Source organism: Nymphaea colorata, chromosome 4, assembly GCF_008831285.2.
Source record: "Nymphaea colorata isolate Beijing-Zhang1983 chromosome 4, ASM883128v2, whole genome shotgun sequence".
In the NCBI taxonomy this organism is placed as follows: domain Eukaryota; kingdom Viridiplantae; phylum Streptophyta; class Magnoliopsida; order Nymphaeales; family Nymphaeaceae; genus Nymphaea; species Nymphaea colorata.
Window position 1 is genome coordinate 26,551,288 of NC_045141.1, and position 24,498 is coordinate 26,575,785.

General features: G+C 38.0%; 2 protein-coding genes across 10 annotated transcripts; both read left to right on the forward strand.

The window, feature by feature from the left end:
• Nucleotides 1–872: 872 nt before the first annotated feature.
• Nucleotides 873–8,765, forward strand: LOC116253524 (phosphatidylglycerophosphate phosphatase PTPMT2-like). Its single transcript, XM_031628367.2, has 8 exons — nt 873–1,142; nt 1,557–1,653; nt 2,201–2,469; nt 4,864–4,986; nt 6,377–6,470; nt 7,598–7,680; nt 7,780–7,869; nt 8,031–8,765. Exons 3-8 carry the CDS (start codon nt 2,257–2,259, stop codon nt 8,484–8,486), a joined length of 1,059 nt encoding a protein of 352 aa, XP_031484227.1. The 5' UTR covers nt 873–1,142; nt 1,557–1,653; nt 2,201–2,256; the 3' UTR covers nt 8,487–8,765.
• An 841-nt stretch (nt 8,766–9,606) lies between these two features.
• Nucleotides 9,607–18,650, forward strand: LOC116253522 (protein BFR2). Of its 9 annotated transcripts, none has more exons than XR_004172452.2 (15): nt 9,607–9,879; nt 12,635–12,752; nt 12,887–12,981; nt 13,786–13,858; nt 14,051–14,125; nt 14,492–14,602; nt 14,705–14,750; nt 15,671–15,767; nt 16,398–16,500; nt 16,590–16,685; nt 16,782–16,814; nt 16,974–17,073; nt 17,710–17,791; nt 17,886–18,073; nt 18,241–18,650. XR_004172452.2 is itself a non-coding variant. In XM_031628361.2 (15 exons), the coding sequence occupies exons 2-14, from the start codon at nt 12,651–12,653 to the stop codon at nt 18,001–18,003; spliced, it is 1,131 nt and encodes a 376-aa protein (XP_031484221.1). In that variant the 5' UTR covers nt 9,607–9,886; nt 12,635–12,650; the 3' UTR covers nt 18,004–18,042; nt 18,241–18,650. The 9 variants fall into 9 exon arrangements, 7 of the variants coding, with proteins under 7 accessions (XP_031484221.1, XP_031484220.1, XP_031484223.1 ...); XR_007573244.1 differs by having other exon boundaries at nt 18,306–18,650; XM_031628361.2 differs by having other exon boundaries at nt 9,607–9,886; nt 17,886–18,042.
• Nucleotides 18,651–24,498: the final 5,848 nt, after the last annotated feature.

Below are 24,498 nucleotides of genomic sequence, written 5' to 3' on the forward strand. Positions count from 1 at the left end.
TAAATCAATGCTTTTTTTCTTGAGCAATGGTGGAGGCAGGATTCTGAGTCACCTGCTCAACTTTGCACCTTTCCCCTTTGAATTTCACTAGTGCCCATTCCTTGCAAAAGCAGAGACATGCTAAGACAAGGAGTAAAAAAAAGTAGTATTAAGGGGCATTTAATCACTTAAAATTCAAAATCCATAGACTTGATATGGACATGATGTGACATGCTTTTTTGATGTGACAAAAGATCCATGGATTCATCAAACCAAAGATTCCATACCTAAGATCAACACTTAAAATCTTTAATTTACTTATTTGTATTGAGAAAAGTTGGATTTAAGATCGAAGGGGGGAGGGCCTGATTTTAAATCCACAGTTCTCAAATCTTAAGAATATTAGGGTTTTATGACCTAATAAAATCTCCCTGCTCAAGGTGGTTTCCTCCAAAATAAAATAAAAAATAAAAAATGTCACATATACGACTTTTATTAGTAACAAAAATGAGAAATCCAAATAGGTAAAAGAAAAGACTTTACATATTAAAGTCAAGAGTTCGATACTCAAGCTGCATTTTCTTCATAATCAAATAGGATTCTTCCTAACCTCCACTTCCTAGTGAAATAGAAACTTAAAAGGCGGAGTCTCCTCATACATGTGGTTCCCTGAGATGGTCTGGTTTGTGCCATCTATGTCCATATCCAGATCTGTTTCTGGCATAAGGAGTCGGGGGTGGTCCAAACGTGGCACCCCTTTTTAGCTCTACCGGATCCTGTTTTCCGAAGCGGAGACGTTCCAAACCCGAAACATCGAAGCCCTCCTACTTCCTGTATTATTATATTATCCAAACCTTCATCCGTTCCATCGGATCATTTTTTAAGTGCTTTTATTTATTTGGGGGAAAATAACTGGCTGTTGGAGAGAGAGAGAGAGAGAGAGGTTTACTTTTCTCGGGATTCTAGGGTTTGTTGGGGAGAAGGGTAAGGCCAGGGTGACTTGACGGAGCAAGGAAGGCATTACAGGCGCTCGTTCGATCCCCCGAATCCATCTATCAGCTTCGGTCATCCCGAGGGCTGTTGATGATGCTTTCGATCTTCCGGCATTGCTTTTCTGATTCGCTTCGTCCAGATCACGCCTCTCGCCGATCGGAACTCCTCCGGTGCGTCGTCCATCTCGTGCTTTCCCCTCCGATTTAAGGGTCCTAATTTTATCCTCTTTTGGTCAATAATCCCGCTGCATCATCGAAGCGTTTGCTTTTGGGAACCCATTTAGAGTGCTCTGGAAGCACCTTTTTTTTTTTTCTGTAACTGCACCTTGGAAGGGGAATTGTGTGTGTTTTCCTTGAGAATTCAAGGTTTTTTTTGTTCTTCTTGATTGTCCATCATAGGGATCATTATGTTTTTCATTCACAATTTTAATTGTTGAAGAGATCGCCTCCTGTTATACATTATGCCAACCGAAAGAAAAAAGCCGTACGAGTTTCAGTGTTGTCGTTGAATTTATGTATCCATCATGAAAGCCTGCAGTGCTTTGAATTTGTCTTGTAACTTCTTGCATAATGTTTCGTTTTCAGGATTTGTTGTTGAGGAATTGGAAGCTCATCAAGACAGGAATCGTGTCCGTTGCTGGAGGAACGCTAATGAGACGCAGTAGTAGTGCGTGATGTGAAGGTATATATATCTTATTTTCGTCTTCCCAGAGCACTTCTCTGTGGTATGAGTGTCCATCCTTTCAGAAAACCTGTGAATCTGGAAACTATGGATTGTACGTACTGCTGGGACAAGGCTTGAGTGGGAAAAACGTAAAATAAAAATAAAAAACCGAATGGAATGAACTTTATATCTAAGAATTGGGTCTGATCGGATGCGTGTTCAATTTTCGTTGTCCTGATAACTCAAGGCGTTGCAATCCTTCGATAGCAAGATGGCTTCTCGCCGTGTTTGAATTTTTGATTTTCTTGCGTCCTAATTGATGCGATATTTCAAGATATGCATGGTTTGAGCTGTATATTCTCTAAATGCATGCAGACATGTTCTCTAAATGCATGCAGAAACTTATCAGGACAACTGTATATTCTCTAAATGCATGCAGAAACTTATTTTATCACTTCAGTCTTCTCCGGTATCCATGTTGATGGCATTTATTTTTAATTAAGATGTGTTAAGCATGGTCTTTCTACATGGGTTTAACATGGAAATTATTAACACATGATAATAGGAAGCTGTACCTTTGAGGAGCTTTAAGTTCAGACGTGTTTCATTTTAATTGGAGGCATGTACATTGAGGAATTGGAAGAGGAGACTTTACCGGACCATCATGATGGCAAGCAACTATTAGATGTTTCAAATTATACGGTTGTCCAATCAACTGCCAAAAGAATCCTGGTTGGGGCAGGTGCCCGTTTCTTGTTCTATCCAACTCTTTTATATAACATCTGCCGGCACAAGATCGAGCCAGATTTCCATTGGTGGGATGAGGTTGATCAGGTTTGTTTTCTACATAAGCAACCCTTCCACTACTTTTAACCAAAAATGTGTGACAGAGGTAAAGATACTGCCATTGGCTTGTTCCCTTGCTGTTTTGATGTAAACATATACATTATTAGAAAAGCAAATCATTTACTGATTTGATTTCCATATAAAAAAAGGAGAGATGTTTATGATATTATATTTTTCTATGTAAATGTTTTCTTGTTCATAAAAACTCTGTGTTTGATTCCAGTTGACCATTTAACGTATAAACTGCATGTGAATTGCCCCATTTGTTCCTTGAGGCTGTAGAGGTCGTGTAAGAGTATTGTCTACACTACTCTACAGAAATGAAGACAAAGACATTAATTTTCTTTATTCCTTATGTCCTGCTTGTGGAGAAATGACATAACAGCTACTTGTCTTTGGTGTAGTATTTTTAACTATGACAGAATGCCATGCAAAGATATATGTAGAAAGGTTTAATTAGAAGAGTAATCTATCTTAAAGAAGGTGGTAAGTTGTCTCATTATATTGTTATTGACATGTTTCTAACTTTCTACTAATTTTAACATGGATGCAAGACATGTTTCGATGTGGAGAATTGAGAGATGCTTATGATATTATACTTTTGTTGGTAAAAATTCTGTGTTCCATTCCAGTTGACTACTATCAATGCACAAACTCTATATGAGGTTTCCCATTTGTTCCATGAGGCTGTAAAGCTTGAGCACGAGAATTATCTACAGGAATGCAGCATTAATGTATTGATATTCATATACTTCAAAGCAGTGGATGTTTGAACATGCCCAATGTCTGTTTTGCATTAGACTTATTTGATGTGTACTCCAGTGACTCCCCAAAAGGTGCACTGGCTATCTGAAGTTTGGGATCTACTTTGGAGAAATTTTGTTTGTTGTCAATGGTTTCTAACTTTCTATAGTTAAAGGATATATTTTGGGTTGTTCAGGAGCGATTAATCTTCATTTAATTTAATAATTTCGTTATATGGAATGAACCAAGCTTTTCTTCCCCCACAGCATCTGTTTTATTTTCTTTCTTCCCATCATCTGTTTTATTCTCTTTACTCCTTATGTCCTGTTTGTTGAGAAATGGCATAGCAAGTCATTGTTATTTGTATAACGTTTCAACTTCCAACTATTACAGAACCATATATTTGAAAAAGTTTAGTTAGCAGAGTTAGCTCGCAAGAAGTTCGTCATCTTAAACAAAAAGCTCACTTCTCTATTGTTAATGTGTTAGCTATGTCATGAACAGGCTGTGCCTAGCCCTAGGTGCCTTAGGCAACGATTACAATAATGAAGCTATTAATTAGCTTGTATTAAGTTGTATAATACAACATCAACCCATAACAGTCAATAATATATTATATAATTAATAATTTGTATTATACTTGTATAATGAAGACAAAATGCAAAGTTTATACTTTATAGCTTTGGATATTCAAGAAAAATGATAAACAGTTAGCAGAAATCATAAATCATTTTCAGGGAACTGTATAAAATGGGTTCAAACTTCAAACATAAAAGGAAAGCTGTAAAACAAACCTAGCTCCTAACACAATTGAGTCAAAAAAGTTATGTACGGATTACAGTCAAGTTTATATAAAGTATAAACAGTTTACTTGTAATTTTGTAAGTAAAGAATATAATCAAGAATCATATGAGTTATGACGACATTAGCTGAAAGCCTGAAACATAAATCAGATTTTTCACAAAACAGAAATCAGACTTCCCATGTCAAAGATTTTAGAAAGCTTGAACATTACCAAATCTACATGTCTATTTCACAGGAAAACTGAAAATTATGAACTGATTGTAATGAGTAACATGCTCACTGTAAATAGACAAATGAACAGACTGTAATCAAATGGCAAACAGAGTTACAGACTATATAATGAAACAAAATCTATATAAACATTATTACATTAAAATATCAGTCAATATAGATTATGGACAAATAAACAGGCTTTTATCAAATGAGTTACAGACACAGTTACAGAAATTTTAATGGAACAGGACCAATATAAACATTATTACATTAAAAAGTCTACTGCATAATATATAAACAGTCACAGCCTAAAAAGGTGCACCAGAACAGTCTCCAGTCCCAGTTAATCTTTATTAAGTATCCTTTAAGAGCCCCGCTGAGAGACTATGGGACTTCTATGGAGTAGGCGCAGGCTGGGCTAGACTCGCCTAGTCCATAAATAGATGTATGATTTGCCTAAGTGCTTGGACTTAGCCACTTAGGCGATGCAGGTGGAGTAGTGACTAGGCATGTGCCCCTAGGCGACGCCTCAACAACACATATTTTTATTGTTAGCTGTTGATTAAATGTACGGTATGTAAACCTGGCTGCTTTGACATATGCTAATAATTCAAGTTTCAGTTTGTAATTTTAGGTGCTGTCCCATTTCCCAAGGATGTTCCTCATTTAAAACAATTGGGCGTTCAAGGAGTCATTACACTCAATGAGCCTTATGAAATGTTGGTCCCTACTTCTTTATATCAAGTGAGTGCAATTTATTTGTCTATCGTTATCCTTGCTCTTGTATTTGCATAAGTTGCAGGCACGTGATTACCTTCTCATTTGTTGAATGTTGCATCCATTAGGATTCTTACTGGTTTTGTGAACCTTGAGAAAAATTGTGCACATTATAGATTAAATGAACTAATCTGGTTGATGCTTTCGTACAACTTTCTGGGTAGAATATAAGTGACTACTATTAGTTGCAATAACCATTTAGCATCACAGAGCAACTTCTCCAATGGAAATTTTCATCCAAAAATTATTGTCTTGTTTCAATATGGAAATTTTATATACTCTCCTATTTTTGTGTTTAAATCATTTTCATGCCCATTTTATAAATTTCTGGTGTTATATAAACTATCAAGTATCAACAGTTTTTTCTCTTTATTTTTAAAGACATGGTTTTCATTTTTGACCTGCTGCTTTAGATTCTGAGTACCATATCATGTATTAAGCTACTTCTCTCAGCTATGCTATTCTTTGCCAGATGAACATGCATCCGACCTGAACTTATGTGTTTGCTCCCTTCTTTCCATGTTTCTAAGAGATATTTGTTTTCAGGTCATCCAGCTATGCTTAAGCTGGCAAAATAACTTATGTCCTAAAGTCAGCAAATTTTAGGATAAGCTGTAGGTCTCAAGGGTCTTTATTCAGATTTACTCATATGGATGATACAACGTTAATCTTGCCTCATAGTTTTGAACTTGGGTTGTATACCTATGTGGTACCAGACTACCAGTAGTGAATCTCAAAAAATATTTTGGACTAATCAAACTTTAGGGGTCATATTAAGTTATTTCCATGGTGAGCTCCTATTAAGATGATAAGTTCTTGATACATTATGGGGGCATCGGCAATGTATGTTTAGATATTAAGAGTATTAAGACTATTCCAACCTCTGAGACGTGATACATGGACTACCATCACCTTCCGTTCTTATTGCTTATTTTCTTTAATAGCAATCAAGGGTTAGGCAGCCTCCTTAATTATGCCAGAAGCTGTGCCCTGGATGTCAAAAATGTCACATCCTTCAACTTGAAGATCTTTTAGGTCTGCCCCGTTAGCCAGGTTGAGAGAGCTCACCTTTGGCTTCTTGATGTTTTTATGCTTGCTCGCAATAGTTTTCTATTCTACATAAAGCTCTTCTGTTCCTGAATAATCATGCTATATATAGCTTGCCAAATGTTAAATAACAGATACAACCAAGACATAATCATGCTGCAGATAACTTGTTTAATGTTAAACAACGTACATAGATGTCTACTATCACAGACATGCACATGGATATTTGTCATGTTTGCGCATTATCTTTTTTTTTTTTTTTGGAAATAGTGTTTTTTGTCTAATTAATTGCATGTACTTCAAATTTCAGATTCATGGCATTGACCATCTAATGATTCCCACAAGAGATTATTTGTTTGCCCCATCTTTTGTGGACATATGCCAAGCTGTGGACTTCATTCATAGTATGTAATTGTTCTGCTAGCTAAAATTTCGGTTGGTCATACTTGTGCACCAATGAAAGTGCAGCATTGATACAATACCAGGTTCCTTCATATCATTTTGGAAAAAGAACCGTGCATTTTTGCTTTCACCTTGTATTAATTCGAATGGTCTATTTTGGAAAAGGTACATGCGCCTGTGTATTATATGTACTATATATATATATATATATATATATATATATATATATATATATATATATATATATAGTTTGAAAGCAGTCGGCTACCTCTGTGACCAGATGTTTTTTCTTTTTCATTTTGTTGCTGAAACCTGTTGCAAAATGTGCATTCCGTCACTAAAAAACTAAAAACTATGACCGAGCAAGTGCCATCGCCAATGTACATTTTGTGATGGATTTTAGCAAACAAATTAAGAGAAAACACCTATCCAGCCACAGAGCTAGCTGGCTGTCTTCAATTCCTGTGTCTAACCATATAGACAGATGTAAAACATATGAAAATATGATAATTAAAAAAATATCATAATTCAGTGCGCACACTGGCTTTGCTAACCCAGAAAAGCTAAGTTCGTTGTTTTTTTAAACCTTTGAAACATTGAATTTGCATGATTTTTTTTGTTTCTGAGTCTTATAATTTTTTTAATGTTTTGCATTCATCTATACGGTTCGATATATGGTAAAGGGCACTCTGAATGCTCGAGATCCAGGAGGCACTAGGAGGCAACATAATTTTTCTTTCCTAGAAAATCCTGATGGTTCGGAATGCCTTTCTTTTGGTCTAGAAAATAATGAAACAACACTCCAGTTAGCTTTGTGTTGTTGTATGATACCAATAGAAAATGGTTTTTACGGAGAAAACATTGTTTCTTTTTTAGCCATCTCCATCATCGTTCAGATTCCTTTTAGAGTTGGTATTTTACCGTTGTGCAAACTTACTAGGTATCCGGTATGCTAGTCAGCTGTGCCGCGAGACTGGGAATGTTCTTTGTCACTCGGGTCTTTGTTGGACACAAACTGTTTTTTATGTTTTTACCAAATTATTTGTTTTTTGGATCAGTATCGTAGTATTTGACTTTAGTTTTTGCAAATTGTTAAGTTAATTATTCTACTGGTCCTTTTTCCACCCAGAAAATGCTTCTCGTGGAAAAACAACGTATGTACACTGTAAAGCTGGTCGAGGGAGAAGCACCACCATCGTTCTCTGTTACCTGGTCTGTGACGTGAAGCTTTATTTTCCAGTTATACAAAGAAACTAAATGGCATTAAGATTGGATTTTCTTTTTGGTGCTTGACCATCCATACTTCTGCAGGTTCAACACAAGCACATGACTCCTGTAGAAGCTTATCATCATGTACGGTCAAGCAGGCCTCGGGTGCTTTTAGCTGCTTGCCAGTGGCAGGTACTGATTTTAACCATCTTCAGGGGAATGAGTTTGAAATCATTTCCATCATCACTTTGTTGAAATTGTTAACCTCAAGTGGTAGCATTTGATCGTTGGCATAGATCTCATGCCCTCCATTGTTTGTGACGGTTCCTCTCATTCGTTATGCCCTACGGCAGGCTGTTCAAAAATATTACAGGATGAAGGTGATGGAGAAGAGAAATGCCAAAGACGTCAAGCCAACGTTTGCTTCTGCAAATCTGCTCCAAGTCGCACCAAAATTTCAGGCCAGCAGGGCCATCATGGTGGATGATGGCTCGATTGTCATGATCACAGAATCTGACCTCGATGGTTACACTGACGGCAGGGGAAGTACAGCAGGAATAATCGGCAACGACTTATTAGCTGATGCCAGCTTTGTCTGTAAGGTGCAGTTTGCTGGTCAAGCAGCACTGGCAAGACTCTCCTGCATTTGGCTGCGGTATCATGCAGGCGGAGATGCAAAGTCAGGGGCTTCCAGGAAGGCAGGGTTGACACGGGCAGGTTCGATCAAGACAATGGAAGGCAGTTGCTCCGGCGGCGGTGCGGCTGCTGAGCAGCTGGGTGGGATTGGTGTGGATATTCCTGTCTATTGAGTGGTCCTGCTCCGAAACTTTGAAAGAGGAATGGTTAAATGACTGGGGGAGGTCAAACAAATGTGGGGTTTGGCTATTCTTCTGTTTAATCTGTGTTAGGGTTTCGGCAAGTCTATCAAAGGGGTTTATTATTATATGTAATATTTCCTTTTTCTTTTTGGGTATTTGAAGGATAGGAAGAAGTATTGTACATGTATATCTATGTTTGATTTTATTTTTGACATTTGGCAAGTGTTGTAAAGAAAAGATGTAAAGGAAAAATCTCGCCGTTTTCTATTATCTGTAGAAATTATAGAAACAATTTTCAACCATTTGTTTTTCAACCTTTTCCGATAAACATGGTGATGGCACCCTGTTAAAAATCAAAAGAGATGGCGAAGGATATTGGTGGCCCTCGGTTTCCACTTTATTGGTGAAAGAGAAGATATGATTGGTTTACTAGGTTCAGTATGTAGTTTATCTAACTAGATTAACCGATCAAATGTTCTATCGCGTCATTTTCACCTTAAAATCAAATTGTGACATGATTTCCCTTTTTGTACTTACCTGTTTTTGTTGCTTGATTTGTTAATTATAACTGCAAAGTCTTAGTTATGATTAACAAAAAAACATTAGAAGTTCTAAAAGTTAGAGGAAAATAGGTCGGTTGATGATTACACTATCTTCTAACTCAAAGGAACATATGGCATATTCTTTCTCTCCATAGCTTGCTAGGTTTTTGACGTGAACATCATTCAAAAAACTGTTCGAATGTTGTCTGAGAGTTGAGGGAGTTCTGCAGGTTCTTGACTCCATTTGGACTTCCAAATTAACAAAAAAAAAAAATCCAGTTTGTTTGCACCATGAGTGATTGAACTTAGAAGAACCCACCTTGAAAAGGCCATCTACAAAGGTGGTTCACTTCACTGGAAAACGCGTATTATACGTTAAAAACATCTCTGACGTATAAAACGGGAATAAGACGCGTTTTTTTCAAAAAAAAACGCCAAATCGTAAAAAATGGCACAGCGTGTAATATTGTTTAAAAAGTTGGTTTTTTTTTTGTTAATTTGATCTCCTTTTAATGGCAAAAAATGTATTTTTACATAGAAAAAAAGGGCTTAGGGTTAAAAACTGAAAATCTAACACGCTTGACTCTTCGACTTCCTTCCTTCCTCTGACGAAAAGGGGATGCCGGTGAGAGCCTGAGAGGTTCGTGATGAAGAGGGGACACCGGACGGACGATTGGTGAGAGGTTCGTCTCCTTCTCATTCTCATCGACTTCCTTCGTCTCCTTCTTGTTATCATTCGGCTGAGCCGCTGAAGAGGGCATTCGACTTCGTTCGTCTCCTTCTCGTTCTCATTCGGCTGAAAAGGGCATTCGACTGAAGAGGGGACGCCGGACGGACGAGCGGTGAGAGGTTCTCATTCTGTGTTAGTTAATGGATTTTTTTTTTGATTCCATGTTCGTTTTTTTAATTCGTTTACATGGACTAGTTTCCCCTGCATTTTCCTTGTTGCCAATAATTTCATTGTGTTTATAAAGCTGAAAAAAGTCCGTCGATCTCTAGAAGTGCTTCTGTTCCCTTGAAGAAGTAGTAGGTAGTTGATAGTTGATAGTTTTAGGTGAACTGCAAATGTATTCTCAATTTTTGATAACGTGAGCAAGCGCAACGAGGACACAGTGAAAGAAATGTGATTTCATTTTCCTGATAAATTCATCAGAGGGCAGAAGAAGACGAAGGAGTTGCTTGCACATCTCCTGCCCTTACACTTTCTTCTCTATTCCATAACTCTTTGACTGTGGATTCAAATGCACAGCTTGGCACAAAGCCTTTTAAAATGGGATCAGAAATTATACTATTGTCGATTTTTTCAATGTTTTTTTTTTATTTCTCATTTATTTTATTTTTATATAATTGTTAGGATTTTTTATTTATTTTTTAAAATTTACCGTCTTTTTTCCGTTTTATTTATGAGATATACAACTTTGCCGTATTATACTCATCTTTTTCCTCGCCTTTTTCCTCGCCGTATTATACCCGTACACGCGTTTTGTGACAATCACTTCACAGTATCTTCACACCATCAACAAGAGGGGACCTTGTCAAGGATGCGACTTTTCGTTCTGACCATCAGAGAAACTCGCTGGTGCATTGGAGCAACATTCTGAAATACAATTTGAATCAACCCTTAAACCATATCAACTTGAAAAAGGAAAAAATCGTCTCCATATATATCATGTGTGTGGTCATTTCCGCCTATGAATGTTGCTCAACTAAGGACCAAGACTACGGGGAATAATGACTTAGGACTTCGTTGACCCACGAGCACAGCAAATTCAATTTTGCCAAACATCACTCTTAGTTTCCTTGCTACACTTTCTTTCACAAAATCTGCTATGATTGAAGTCTCTTTAGAGGTCGTTTGATGGACACGACGTCTTGTCCACCATACCACTTCCCTGTCCCAGCGATTAGGGGCATTCTCTGCACTGCCAAGTATGGCCTCTCAATCTCTTTCTCTCTCTCTCACCTACGGAAACCGTTACTCCTATTTTCTTCTATGAGCTCTACTATTTTTAATTGGTTTGTTTGGCACATATCGGTGGTTTGGACAGGTTTCTTCCATTTGACAGCTGATAATTGTCATGAAAAACAGTCTACCACCTTCCTCAAAGATGGAAGGTTGGTGAATTACATGAAGTGACATACATGACTCTGATGTGAATCATATGCTGATATCACTCAGACTCAAGTTTGTGTGTGTATAATCAATAAATTTACTTTTGAAGGCTGCATTGTTACTATTTTAAAATAAAAATGCAGGTAAAAAATCTTTGGCAGTTATTCACTTTTTTTTATGCTCTAAAAGTTTTCATATTTTTTAAGATCATTGTTATTTGTTAGAAAACAAAGAGGCTGCCCATATGTTTGGTGAAGGGGCAAACTTGCAAAATGAATTATTTGCACCGACATTTTTAAGTATTTGCATACGCTTATCACATTGCTGATAATTATAAAGGGTCATTGAGATTGGGCTTGTCATGAAGAAGGATTATTATAATGGTGTACAACATCGCATTTGGCTTTGATTAGTCGACTTCATAAGAGCTGTTAGAGACCCAAGCGTAGCGCCGTAGCCTACTACTAGGGGCTAGGGCTCAAGGGCCTCCATAGTCCAGACCTTCTGATTGCCGTGCTGCGGCCTGCCTAACGTCATCTTCACCACGAGCGATCACGCCTTCACGCCCCACACTGGTTGAGAAGCAGAAGGATTACTGGGTCTACAGGCAGTGAAAGGAATAGGTGATTCTCTCTCTCTCTTCCTCTCTCTCTCTCTCTCGCGCGCGCGTTTCAATATGACTAGCAAAGGGGCTCGAAAGTTGACACCTGCCAAGCTTTGTATTCTTGCGATTCCGTCGTTTCTGCGTGACTAGAGAAGGAGCTTGAGACTTGATGCCCGGAAAGCTTTGTAAGGTAGCCGTTCTCGTTTCTTCCTTACTGGAGAAGATTTTGAAAGTTGATGCCTCCCAAGCTTCGTATGTTTATTGTGTCCTCCTTTTTGAGGAAGTTTTTTTCTTCGGTGCTCTTCAGCTGCAGATATTGAGGCCAAATAAAATTCTTGGTGGAATTAAAGTTGTTTACAGCAGCTTTTGTGGATGTTGCTGTTTCCAAGTTTGATTGTTCAAGGAGCTTCGTGTTGCGTTACCTGCAACCCGCTAGCTTTTCTCTTGCTTTGGGTCTCTAGTTTTCATTTGGTGTCCTACTATGTCATTCTGATTATTGTTTCGACTGTGGTATCAACAAATCAATGTTTATATAAGCACGTTCTGTAAGATTATACGTCTGAAACAAGTTTTCTTGTGAGCTCACTTTGTACTTTGGTCGGTGCCGTTCATTATTTGGAGACATGTTTATTCTAGAGTGAACCTCTGTCCTCTATTTAGTAGAAATGTGGAATTAATTCTCCTATGACAAAAATCTTTCAGAAAAGGGAAACCAAAATTGCAGTCTGTGAAGTAATTTTTGTTGTTGGATGAAAATTGGTTTCATTTTTGGGCGTGCCTTTGTGAATTAGACGGAAGACAAGTGACAAATGGTGATGGAAGATTTTATTCTCCTTTCACTACAAAACATGGTTAAACTTTTGCTTTTTCAATGGCTTAGACAAGTGAAGCAAGAAATGGGTATGAAGCGACATGCTAGTGAAGATGAAGAGGAACTCAGTGAAAGTGAAGGTGGTTTCTCTGAATATGATGATGAGTTGGATTTGGAGAACGAACTGGTATGTTATGCGTTTTCTTTTTATTGCGTAAGTTGATTATTTTAAGCTGTGATCTAGTACTGCTATAGCTGATCACTGTTCCCTATAATTTTCTTACCTAAGTCACTCGTGGTAAATGTGATTCCTTCATGCAGAAGTTGAGAAATGATGACCAACAAAATGAAGTGCACAAAGAAGATGAGATGGAAGAACTGGAGAGAGAGTACTCAAACCTACGTAGCCAGGAGGAGTATGTTCATCTTCCATCGTACAACTCTTATTACCATCATGTCTACACTAGCAAAAATTAACCTAGAGTCATGAATATAAAATTACAACCTGTTAAGCAGTTCTCCGTTTCATATGTGTAATTTTTGGTTGACTGATAAATGAAATATATACTATGTGTCTCAAAGAAAATACAGCTGAATGATCCTGCAAGTTCTGTTCATGCTTCTTTCTTGGCATTTCATCATATACCGGTTAACTTTCACAGTAATGCCGTGGAAGTCCTTGGTTATGAGTTTCTTTTGTAAGGTCTTAGCTACAGAGATTGTCCTTGTCAGAGGATATTTTGATTTAGTACAACTTGGGTTTGTTACTGAACAATTAGAGCGTATTTAGTTGGGATTCCTTCAATTGTTTGACAATCTTTTTGTTTGTGCTTCATTTTCTCGGCTTGCAGTGAAATTTCACATTTGCATATTGCTAGAGATATGTGGGTTCAAACTTGTGGCGGTTTGGGGCTTCTCTTTTTCTCTTGAAGCTTAATCTATATATGTTTCAGAACAGCCATGTCTTAGTATATTACCTATATTTTGGATACATAGCATCCATGCCCTTAACATGACCTTTTTGGCTTTTTCAGTTAAAGATCTCCATATCCTAGTCTAGTTGCTGTAGCCACTGAAGTCCTCATTATTGCAGGATTAATCTTGATACTTCTCATTCATGTGATATTGTCAGTCTTTGTGCTAATCTAATATGAGCTTTAGCAGCTTAATGTGTTCCCCTTACGTTTGCCATATTTTTGTTATTTCTTTTTTTAACACAGAGACCTCTTAAGGAATTTGAAGCGCAACAAAGATGACGACATTCAGAAAGGACAAGCTGTAAAAAATCAGAAGGTATTCATTACAATTGAAAGCTTGTAACAAAGGATCGTAATACAAATATGTTGTTGTCTTGGTTCTTTCTTTTTTCCTGATCTCTTGTCATAATTTTTGTGTATAGTTGGGGTTTCCATTATTTGTCCTGAATTTTTGGTATTATTACTTGCTTTCAAGAAGTTCATACTTATTTTGCTCCTTCTTTCTAAGGCTCTTTGGGATAGGATGTTGGAGATTAGGATTTTGCTGCAAAAAGTATTCTCAAGTTCAAATAAATTACCACAGGTATAGTCATTGTGATTTACAAATTATTGGTTTATTTGGTTGATCCTAAACATGCATGCACACTCACACACGTGTATACTGTTAATAAATTATGTAGTAATGACTAGTGAGTGGCACGTCACACAGGTGCAGGGTGTGGTACACACACTATATATATATATATATATATACACACACACACACACACACACACATAACAAATATAACATTTAACAGATGAAAGCTATGATTCTATCAATGATTAAAATAAAAACAAATTGTATGTTGTTGCACTCACACCTGCATGTCATGTTGAGTTGGGTGGGTGACTGTTTTGAAGAACTTGTGTTACTTAGGTGTTTGATTCTGACTTTTGGATGGTGATAGGAACCCTGGAGGTCCTCATTCTCCAGTGCAGATGGAACAATTGATCAAGCTTATGCAGATCTTGTGGCATCAACCGAACTGACACTAGATAGTTGTTTGAAACTCCTGGAGGTTTGTTTCCTTTAATGCAACAACTTGAATGTTAAGTATGAGCCACACAAATATTTTAAAACTTATGTTTTTAACAAGCTTTTACCCTTTTATGTGGTTCAGGCTTTAATTGAGAATAGTGCAGCAGTCAACCAAGTCTCTAAAAGTGGTACTTTCTTACTTTACAAGCAGTCCGTGTTTCCAAATGCATGTTTGTACATCTAAGTTGCTTGTCGTATACCGGTACTTCACATTATTAGTCAATGTTGAACTCAAAAGGTTAGTGCACTCTTTTGGGGAATCAAGGTCATGATAAGTTGGTCATAGCATGTCTGTCTATTTGACCTCTGGGCATGTTAAAACATGCTTTATCAGCCTAACTCTTTTCCCCCTTCCCACCTATGCATGTTACTGCATGGGGCACGTTAGAAGTCACATCAACATAATCTCTCTTTCAAGTTCTTTTAGAGATGAATTTGCATCGTCGACAAGCATATCCTGTTTTGAATACTATGTATAAAATAGTTTCTTTGCGATGAATTTAATTGCACAAAAGCAACAGACCTTGATGGGTTGTCCTTTGCTGCTTGTGACACGGAGATAACATAAAAAACAGAGGGATGAGAATCCTGTTATTGTTTTCGATTCTACAACCTTGCGACTTTTCGTTCCTTTATGAGAACATAGCCATATCATTTTCTTTTTGATGCTTCTCATGCATGATGTTGGTTGTTCCTATCTATACTTGTGATACACTCCATTGGTTACTTTAGTTTGCTAATTTGTAGCTCGAGCCCCTATCTCGAAGTAGAAAGAGAGGATCTTTTTTCATCCATATATACTTACTACAATAGGACCTATATTCTAGTATCATGTTCCTGTGTGTTTTTGCTATGTTTCAATCTGGCTTAATGTTGTTACTCTCTCAGACCATTTCTGCTCTTGTAGTTAAATTTGTTTCTTCCATATGTTGGTTTCAGAAGATCACTATTTTCAATTTCTTCAAGTAATCCTGTTTTGATTCCTTGAGTTGATTTCACTAGCATGGATGTTCTACTGATTGTTTTGTGTTTTGTTCTTTCTATGAAGACAACAAAGGAAACTCCAATGAGTCTTCAAATACGTTGAATTGTTCTTGTCCAGAAAATGATGATGATTGGTTGCAAGTACAGACATTGAACTCTAGGTATCCTGATCTGCCAGAATGTGCTTGCTTCATGTCACTAATTTTTCATTGTTGATTCTATTTTGGGTTATCACAGTTGGTTAGTTTCTTTGATTTTTCTAGTCTAGCTCGCTTGCATTGCTATTTCCTTGATGATCCTGTGCTTACTATTTTTTTGTTCTGTTGTTGCTACTTTCACTGTCATTGCTTCTGTCATGAATTTTCATCTTCTAGTATTTCACTACTTTGACTAGTGAATCCTAATCAGCAGATGGAAAAATTCTCCAAATAGCCTATCTGCGTACTCTTTGAACCAGTGTCACAGATATGGCAATGTTCAAAAATCTCGCGATATTTATGAGAAAATCACATAAAGTGAAAAAATAGGAGAAAGTCGCAAGATTTTAAAAATCTCACCAAAATGAAATCTTGCAATTTTATTGCACAAATTTTTCGTGGTTTTTTTCAGAGATTTAGTTACCAGGCTTTTTATGATTTTTTAGTTTTTTAAAAATTGTTGAAATTTTCTCGAGATTGTTCCAAGAGGCCAAAAAATACATGAGAGAAAACTTGCCGATACTCTCCTGAAAACGATATTGTGAAAATGCTTTTAACTACATTTATCATGTGTATGGTTATCTCCACCTGCAGAATTGCACCATTTAGAGACAGTTCAATTGACAAATGGCAAAGAAAGACACAAATGACAACTGGTGCAGCTGCTTTCAAGAGCAAACTGCGTGCTTTCAATCAGGTTGATGCCATTTTAGGATGCAAATATGTAGTTCTCCCAATGATTTAAGTTTCAGTTTCATTTTTAATCTTTTCTTTTCTTGAATACAGAGCATAAGCCAACAGGTAGCAACAAACATGAGGGATCCAAGTAGAATGATCAAGAGGATGCAGTTGAGGAGATCTTTGATTGGTGTTATTGGGAATGTAAGTTCTCTTCTGCCATTAATAATTTTGACAAGGGTAGGTTTATATTTTATGCCATTGTAGTTGCGGTAACATGTTTTGGTGGTTTCCCTGCAGGTTCCAGAAGAGAGAAATAACATTTTGGAAGAGGTACTAACCGTCAAGTTGTCTAATCAAGTGGGCTTATGTAGATCATAGATCTAGCAGTCCTTTTGCCTACTTCTGCCCTGTCCAAATTTGAGGAACTTAATTACTTATTTTTCCTACATAGATGACCTGAGCTTTGAATTTCTTCTTATTGGCCACTAGGATTCCAGTGCGGATGGTGATCCTGAATTACTGGACGATTCAGAATTTTACCAGCAGTTACTTAAAGAGTTTCTGGAGTCATTTAATCCTGATTCAACAGGTAATTTTCACCACATTTGAAATTCAGACATGTTATGTTTCAGGCTGTATTCTCATTTAGTGGACCTTGTGTGTCATCCTCAAGAAATCACCTTGCATAGTTGTTTCTTGGACCATACAGATGAAAATCATTGATCCACACATGCTACAGCAACCAAGATTGATCAAGGGATTTTCCGAAGGCCGTAGCCATTGGATTGTTTCTCATGGAGGGGCTATATTGGCAAGCAATGTGCATGTTATATACTGTAGTCTTGGATGCTAACAAAGGAAAATTCGTAAATTAAGAAGGAATGCTTTCCATGTCAAGTAGTTGTTAGAGATTGTGTTGAAGAAAAAGTGGATGAAATAGAGATGTAATCGAGCACGTTGTCCTGGTTATTTCACTTTGAGATGGGACCATAAAATTCTCTGTATCAACTAATAGGTGATTATTTTCTGTGACAATTAAGTTGAGATATCCAACACCTGTAGGATAGTGATTCTGATCAATTGTGCCTACGGAAATCAGACTTTTCCTTATGGCCTTTCATTTGCAACTCAGAGATTGTTCAATACAACATCCTTTGTCTTCTTGTCTTCTTTTTTGTGACAACTCCATATACATACTAAATCAAGTAGGTAAATGATTGAGCAGAGAATGTTCTTATATTACAAAAGACGCGGACAAAGAAAAAGAAGAATGTTGATAGACGAGCATCAAAGAGTCGCAAGATAAGGTATGTCTATCCTTGCCATTTTCACTCCTTTCAGAAAATTTAGCCTATGAAATCTTTCTTGGAGCTGTTGAAGAAAAGAAGACCTGTTCTGCAGATATAATGTGCACGACAAGATTGTGAATTTTATGGCACCAGAGCCTATGAACCTGCCACCCATGGCCAATAAGTTGTTCGAAAACTTGTTTGGCCTAAGAACCATGAAGTCCGCCTGACTTGCTTCCTGTGCTTATGGATTGCTCATTCAAATGGAGGTATCCGTCCACCTTTGCAACTGTGCTCCAGGTGTTTTTAAAATTGATGTATAAGCAAGCAGATGCATCTCTTGTCTCTTTCTGTTGGATTCATTTCTACTGTCCGTTTATGTGCTTATAGTTCTTTTGTATGAATAGCCGGTGTTATTACTTTTATTTTCCCGAAATTGATATATGCTTCTTTTTTTCACTCAATAGCTTATCCTTTGCAACATGCCAGTGGGAAATTTAGTGCTAGCTGTGACGGATAGCGTGTGATGTAGCTTATCCTTCGCAACATGCCAGTGGGAAATTTAGTGCTAGCTGTGATAGATAGCGTGTGATCAGCTTGCTGGAGCATCTTGGTGAACCAGTTGCTGGCAGTCTTCTGTTGCTCTGTCGTGCCTTGCTGCTGTTAGTAGATTGCTGTAAATGCTTATGGATCTAGACATATCGATGTACAAGTCAGTTTTTATGTTTTTCAGTATATGTAACATGCCTGGCATGTAAAAATTTTGGTAATATTCGTATGCTGCTTTATGATTCTTAAACACTTGTATGAGTTAAGCAGAACCTCTGCACGAGAAAGTCTGAATTGGATCGTGAATGGTCAAGCGTCAAATTCCCCTCTTTTGATCCAACCCATCTGCATGCGTGCCAGTTTCTAACTTAAACAGAAAAACAGCGACTAAAACTGGGAGTGGCAGTGAGGTTAAAAAAACCTTACTGGTTTATTGATACCCTTGGATCTGAACTAGTCTGCATTCCCTTTTACGTGGGATTTAAAGAATAAATAAGCATCGGATTGCACTACTATGTGAAAATAAAGATTTGGAATCCTCTCTTTATGTGCCAAGAAATTCAAATTTGGGTTCTAACCTCAAATCCTCGATCTTCAGTGATGCCAAATCGTCTCGGGTTTTTATAATCAAGGTAATCAAATGCCCCCTTGACAGGTTTTCTCCTGCTCAAACCCTACTAAATGCAAAGCCGTTGGAATACCAAACGGCTATACCACAGCAGTTACAGCAAACAGGATAAAAAAAAACTAGCAAAGGAGCTCGAAAAACAAAACAAACTACTCCCGCTAGAAGCCCAAACCAGGCCAAAACAAGACCTCATGATCAGGCGTCAGCCTGTGCCCAGTTTTGCCATGAAAAGCCCCATATCTGCACAGCATACGACCTGCATCAAGAGATGGTAGCATCTTCGAAGTAAATATAACATCTCTGAACGCCCGGATTTCCTCCCAAACTCGTGGAAGCTTTACTTTTCCTTGCAGCATTACATTCAATCAGGCCTTCTTGGTCGAAATGATTCCCTTCCTTCCATTAATCTGTGTTGTTTTTGGCAGCCGTTTGAACAGAGACTGCAATTCTGAATTATCATGCACTCCAGCTTCCATAAACTCGTGATCGAGGTTTTCCGCTTCGCCATATTGCATGAACAACTCAAATTATCCCTGCATGTCGTAAGGATCTGCACCATGTGGTAACTATTCTTCAAAGCAGCATTACTCTTGCATATGATACCTGAGTTAGCCCGGACCAGCTTGAGCTTCTTCTCCCCTTCCTCCCAATGAAGCCCCTTGAACGCAGCCATGCACATCTTCCATATGCTCTCAATGACATCCTGAAGTTTGTACCTTCTAACGTATCCTGCGCCAGCTGGTTTCTGCCCAAACCTCCCGCATATGATTTTCCAGATGTTCTGCGGTTCACCAGGAGATGACGATTCGATCGGTCCGGCATATTAAGAGCCCATCTGTCATGAGTCGTAGTTACGTACATGGAGGAGCAAAAAATTGGTTGTAGATGAGAATTTTAGTAGAGCTGAATCTAAACATGTGATGCTCAAACTCTCCTAAATGGCATCTCAAGAAAACTAGATCCCGGTATTACCATATCACCTGAAAGAGCAGTGCGTAGGAATAAGATAAAAAGGAGTCTTTGAATTGGATATCTGCAGTCCATAGATAATGTTTGCTTCTTGATGATCAGGTTGGCGTTTGATAGCTTCAGAGCTTAGAGCTGAGGCTGCATAAAAAGGTGTTCTTTGTGAGATTTTCTATTTAAACAAACTAAGGATCTTAGTAGCATGCTACATGTAAGAAAGCATGGATTTAAGGTCGGATAAGGGGGACGGAGGTGTCTGATCTTAAATCAAAGTACCTAAGATCCTAGGATCTCAAAATCACCGTGGATCGTAGATCCGTGCGGAAAAACACAACTTCAGAATTTTGGAATGAGGATTCCAGAATTTTGAGTCTGAAATGGTTGGAACTGGAAACACGATTGCCATCTTCTAAAATGGTTTTCATGTTTGTTTTAGGTTGATCAAAGTAGCTGGAACCATATTCCATTGTTGGATGGGCGTGGCTGGAAAAATTTTTGGGTGTTTAGAATGTGAACTCCAGTAGAGAAATACGTCCGATTAATGATCTGCGTTGTACCCGGTTTTTTTTTGTTCCGTACAAGCATCGGAGTCTGCTAGGATCCGAATCTAATGCATTTAAAAATCGGATTTTAAGCGACTCGGACTCCGATTCACTACGCCGCAATTTACATTGGACTCCTAAACTGAACTCGGATCTGATTGAGTGGCATTTGGTAAAACCCAGACCCGACCGGGAGCCAAGAACTCTCTCTTTGGCCCCTTGCGTTTCCAAGTACCAAATACCAATGTTTCTCCGCGCAGCCATAGGTATTTTTGCTCTTTTTGTCCGATCTCAGGGTAATATCGACATTTGCTTCACTTATAACTCCCGCCAAACTTAACCGCCTAAATCCCCATTTCTGAAAATTGCCGAAGAAAGCCCAGATGTTCCCAGTTCGACGCCGAAGGAGTTTCCTGGTGGTAGGGAGTCGGAGATCGTCTCCCATTGTCTCCGGCTTCTTGTGGATTGAAGATAGGGTATTCTTCATTCTTTTCTGTGTATGATGTCCAGAAACTTTTAGGGTTTCCGTTTTTTCTTGGATGATCGTCTGGAGCTTTTTTCTTCTGGTTTCTTCTTCTTCCTCCTGCACCTCATTCTTCTTGGGCTTGATGGTTTCGGGTTTGGAGGATCAATTGAGGAAGGTCAGAGTTTCTGCTTGAACGAGGTTCTGACGCATCCCTTTACTTGCCATCTTTCCTATTTGATAGGAAGGAAGTCACAAATCATCAGTGCGAAATCGCCCTTTCGCGACTGATTTCAGGTATGGGACCGGATTTCTCTCTTTCCCCTTTAAACAGCAAGAGAATACCGCAATTATTGTCTGGTTTGAAATTGTATTTCTTCGTTCCCTATTTGGGCAGAAAGATTTCAAGTTTTACGCATTCTGACCGTCTTCGCTCTCTCTTCTTGTTATTTTTCGTGGAATAATCATGGACTATGTTTTTTGGAAATTATTGCTAATGCGACTTCCTATATGTTCTGGAAAGGAATTGCCAGAGGCTCATCTCCTTTGGCCATTGTTGTCTCCGCCATTATCTTGGGGTGCAAGGCGAAACGTGAGAAAGAAGGTAAAGAATGGTTTTCCCTTTGTATTTTCTTGTTTAAGAGTTCTATAATCTGATCGCGCAGGTGCATTTTCTTCATTCTTTTCCGGGAATTTTTCTTGCGTATCCGGGCTCTTGGATTGATGAATATCTGAAAGCACAATGATTGGACTTTCAAGAAGCCTAAGATGCGAAAGCTGGAACTCCTTTCTCCACCTTATGTGAATGGTTATGGTTTTCTTTTTTTTTTTTTTTTTTTTTTTCGATGAGTCTGCTTAACTTGTGGTGGTCGAATTAGCTGGCAGCTATTCTGGTTTAGAAGGATCCCGGTCGCTCTTGATTCCGATGGTTGATCGGTTGATGTCTTTGATATTTTTATGGATATCTATCTTGGTCTGAAATGGACGTGTGCTTTCATCAACAGCCATCCATGCTGTTGGAAGCCCATTACTGAAGGAACTTGCTAGACATTCTTACATGGTTTGTTGAGATTTCAGAAGAAAAGGTATGGCTGGGTTTAGTGCCACTTCTCCTTTCAGGGGTTCTTTTCTTTTGACTGTACATATCATTTAGAGGCGCTTGTGGATAAAAGGATTCTTGAGTCCATATCCCGAGGTTATAATTGAAGTATTAGTACTGAGTGGAGAACTTATATCTGGGTGAGGCAGTAAGACAAACCTGAAAAAGCTTTTCTACAGTATAGGGCTAAAAAGATCTATGCATGGGAACTCTTCTTCTTCGAAATTGCGTTTGTATGATCATGATATTCTCATCTCTTATGGTAATTGTGTTATTGCAATTTCTTATCTTCAATAAATCGGTAACAACCATGGGGTTTTACAACCCAGGATGGGTGGGTATGTCTCTCGACCTAACTGCAATTTACCCATGTAATACATTGAAAAAGTTCTTAAGGAGTATCTAGATAGCACTCAAAAAATTGGTTTTCACAAAACCAATTTTTAAAAAATCGTTGAAAAAATGGTTTTTATGTTTAGGTAATAGAACCAAAACACTTTTATTTTAAATGATCTGGGGTGCCAGGTTATTCACTCCCATTACCAGTTTTTTTGCCAAAAATGAATTTTGGCAAAACCCTTTTTTGGTGTCATCCCAACACACCTGAAGTGGTGTTTTGGAAGGAAAACCATTTTGACCTCCAAAAATTGGTTTGGGGTGCCATCCAGATGGCCCAAACATTCTTTTTAGGAGAATGGGGAACTAATCTGTTGATAGTTGTTTATATCGTAACTGCTTTAACTAGTAAAATGGACAGAGCATCTGTAGAATCTCACTTGGCAACAATTAAGTGCAATGATTGGTAGCATTATATCATGACAGTTTCAGTTATATGGCTTACCAAGGATCTGTTTGAATCTCTCCCTAGTAAGAGTCTATAATAGGAGAATTATAAATTATAAGAAGTTTGTAACTCAGACTGAAAATACTAATTGGAAGATAACTACTCACAAGAAAGTCAGAGATACTGAAGATTGCAATATGTTGGTCTTGGTGTTTTTACCAGCCTTGCTTTCCATGAAATATGTCTACCTGCCAGCAATTGGATGAAATCCTACTTTGACGTCTTGTTCACTAAAAAATTCTACTAATTGAGGGAAGCAAGTTGTTTGTTTTAGTTTCCTTTTGATTTGCATTAGTTTGTGCATTTCGATTGTCGCCCTGGCTAAGCTGAAACCTGAGACTAGTTCCTCTATTAGAATGTTTGGTGTGCTTTATCATGGTTTCTGCAGATATGTTTATTTTTTTCCTATCTAATCATTCTCCATCTATCCATTGTCGAAGAGAAAGCAAATGGCTATTACGATTGGGATTTTCCTATGGTAACCCAGCAGTTGTCAGCTTAGTTCTTGCTTGTTTTGTTGTGAACAAGCAGAACCATGCACTTATAACTTCGGTAGATGCTTGTATATGTTACTTCTTCGTAAGAATACATAACAAAAAGTTTGGATGTAGATTAATTACATGTTTGAGCATAAGAGCATCACTTGCATGTGGTTATGTACTTTTTCTGGCATGTTCAACTTGAAGAGAAGTTTAATATAAGAGGAAGCACTAACATTATAATTGAAGGTTGAAATGTTCACATGCCATAGTCATCTGCATCGTGCTTACTGTTTCCTTCTGGGGATGCATATGAGATGATCTGTTTAACTTAGTCCTGTCATTCTTCCATCAGTCCATGTATGTGCATACTTCATGTTTCACCGCAAAATAGGCCCATGCAGGCCACTTTCTTTGATGTCTTCTTACCATTCTCTTTCAGGTCTCATTGCATACGTGGAAGAACTGTGCAAAATTATTGGCTGATGGCTGGTGAAGTAGCTGTTTGATCAAAGAATTTTTGGTTTTCCTGCAAACAATCTCATTTCTAATTTCTCATAGATGTTGAATTGCTTGTTGAAGGCCTGGCTGAGTATGTAGTTTGGGAAATGGAGTACCAGACCTCGTTTTCCTGTGGGAGGAAAGTATTTTCCCTTTGCTGAGTCCCATAACCTGCCAGCATATAGATGGAAAGAGAAAAGAGAATCACAAGCTGTAAATTCCATCAAATAATGAAGCAAAAAGCGGGATTGGTAAAAAAATCAGGGCCTAGACCTGCCAACTTAGCATTTTCCCACCCTCTTTAGTGTCAGCTTCAGGACTTCACGGGGAAAACTACATGTTCTGCCAAGTCCAGCATGTTTGAATGGAGCTGACAATCCAAACTAGTACACTTGTTCCCATCAAAACAAATGGTTCTAGGTTGACACCAAATTATTGATCCCTTTCAACAATGATCAGGCTCTTGGTATAGAAGGACAAAACCGACGGCCGGTTGGTCCAACAGTAGCATTCCACCTGGATGATGGGCGTCAATTGCACTGGGAAAGCTAATCTAGATTCGGCTGCTTGCAAGATGACCATTTTAGACAACAAGAACCTGACCTGAAGTTGATAAATTTGACATAATACTGGAACCGAATGGAGGATCAAAAT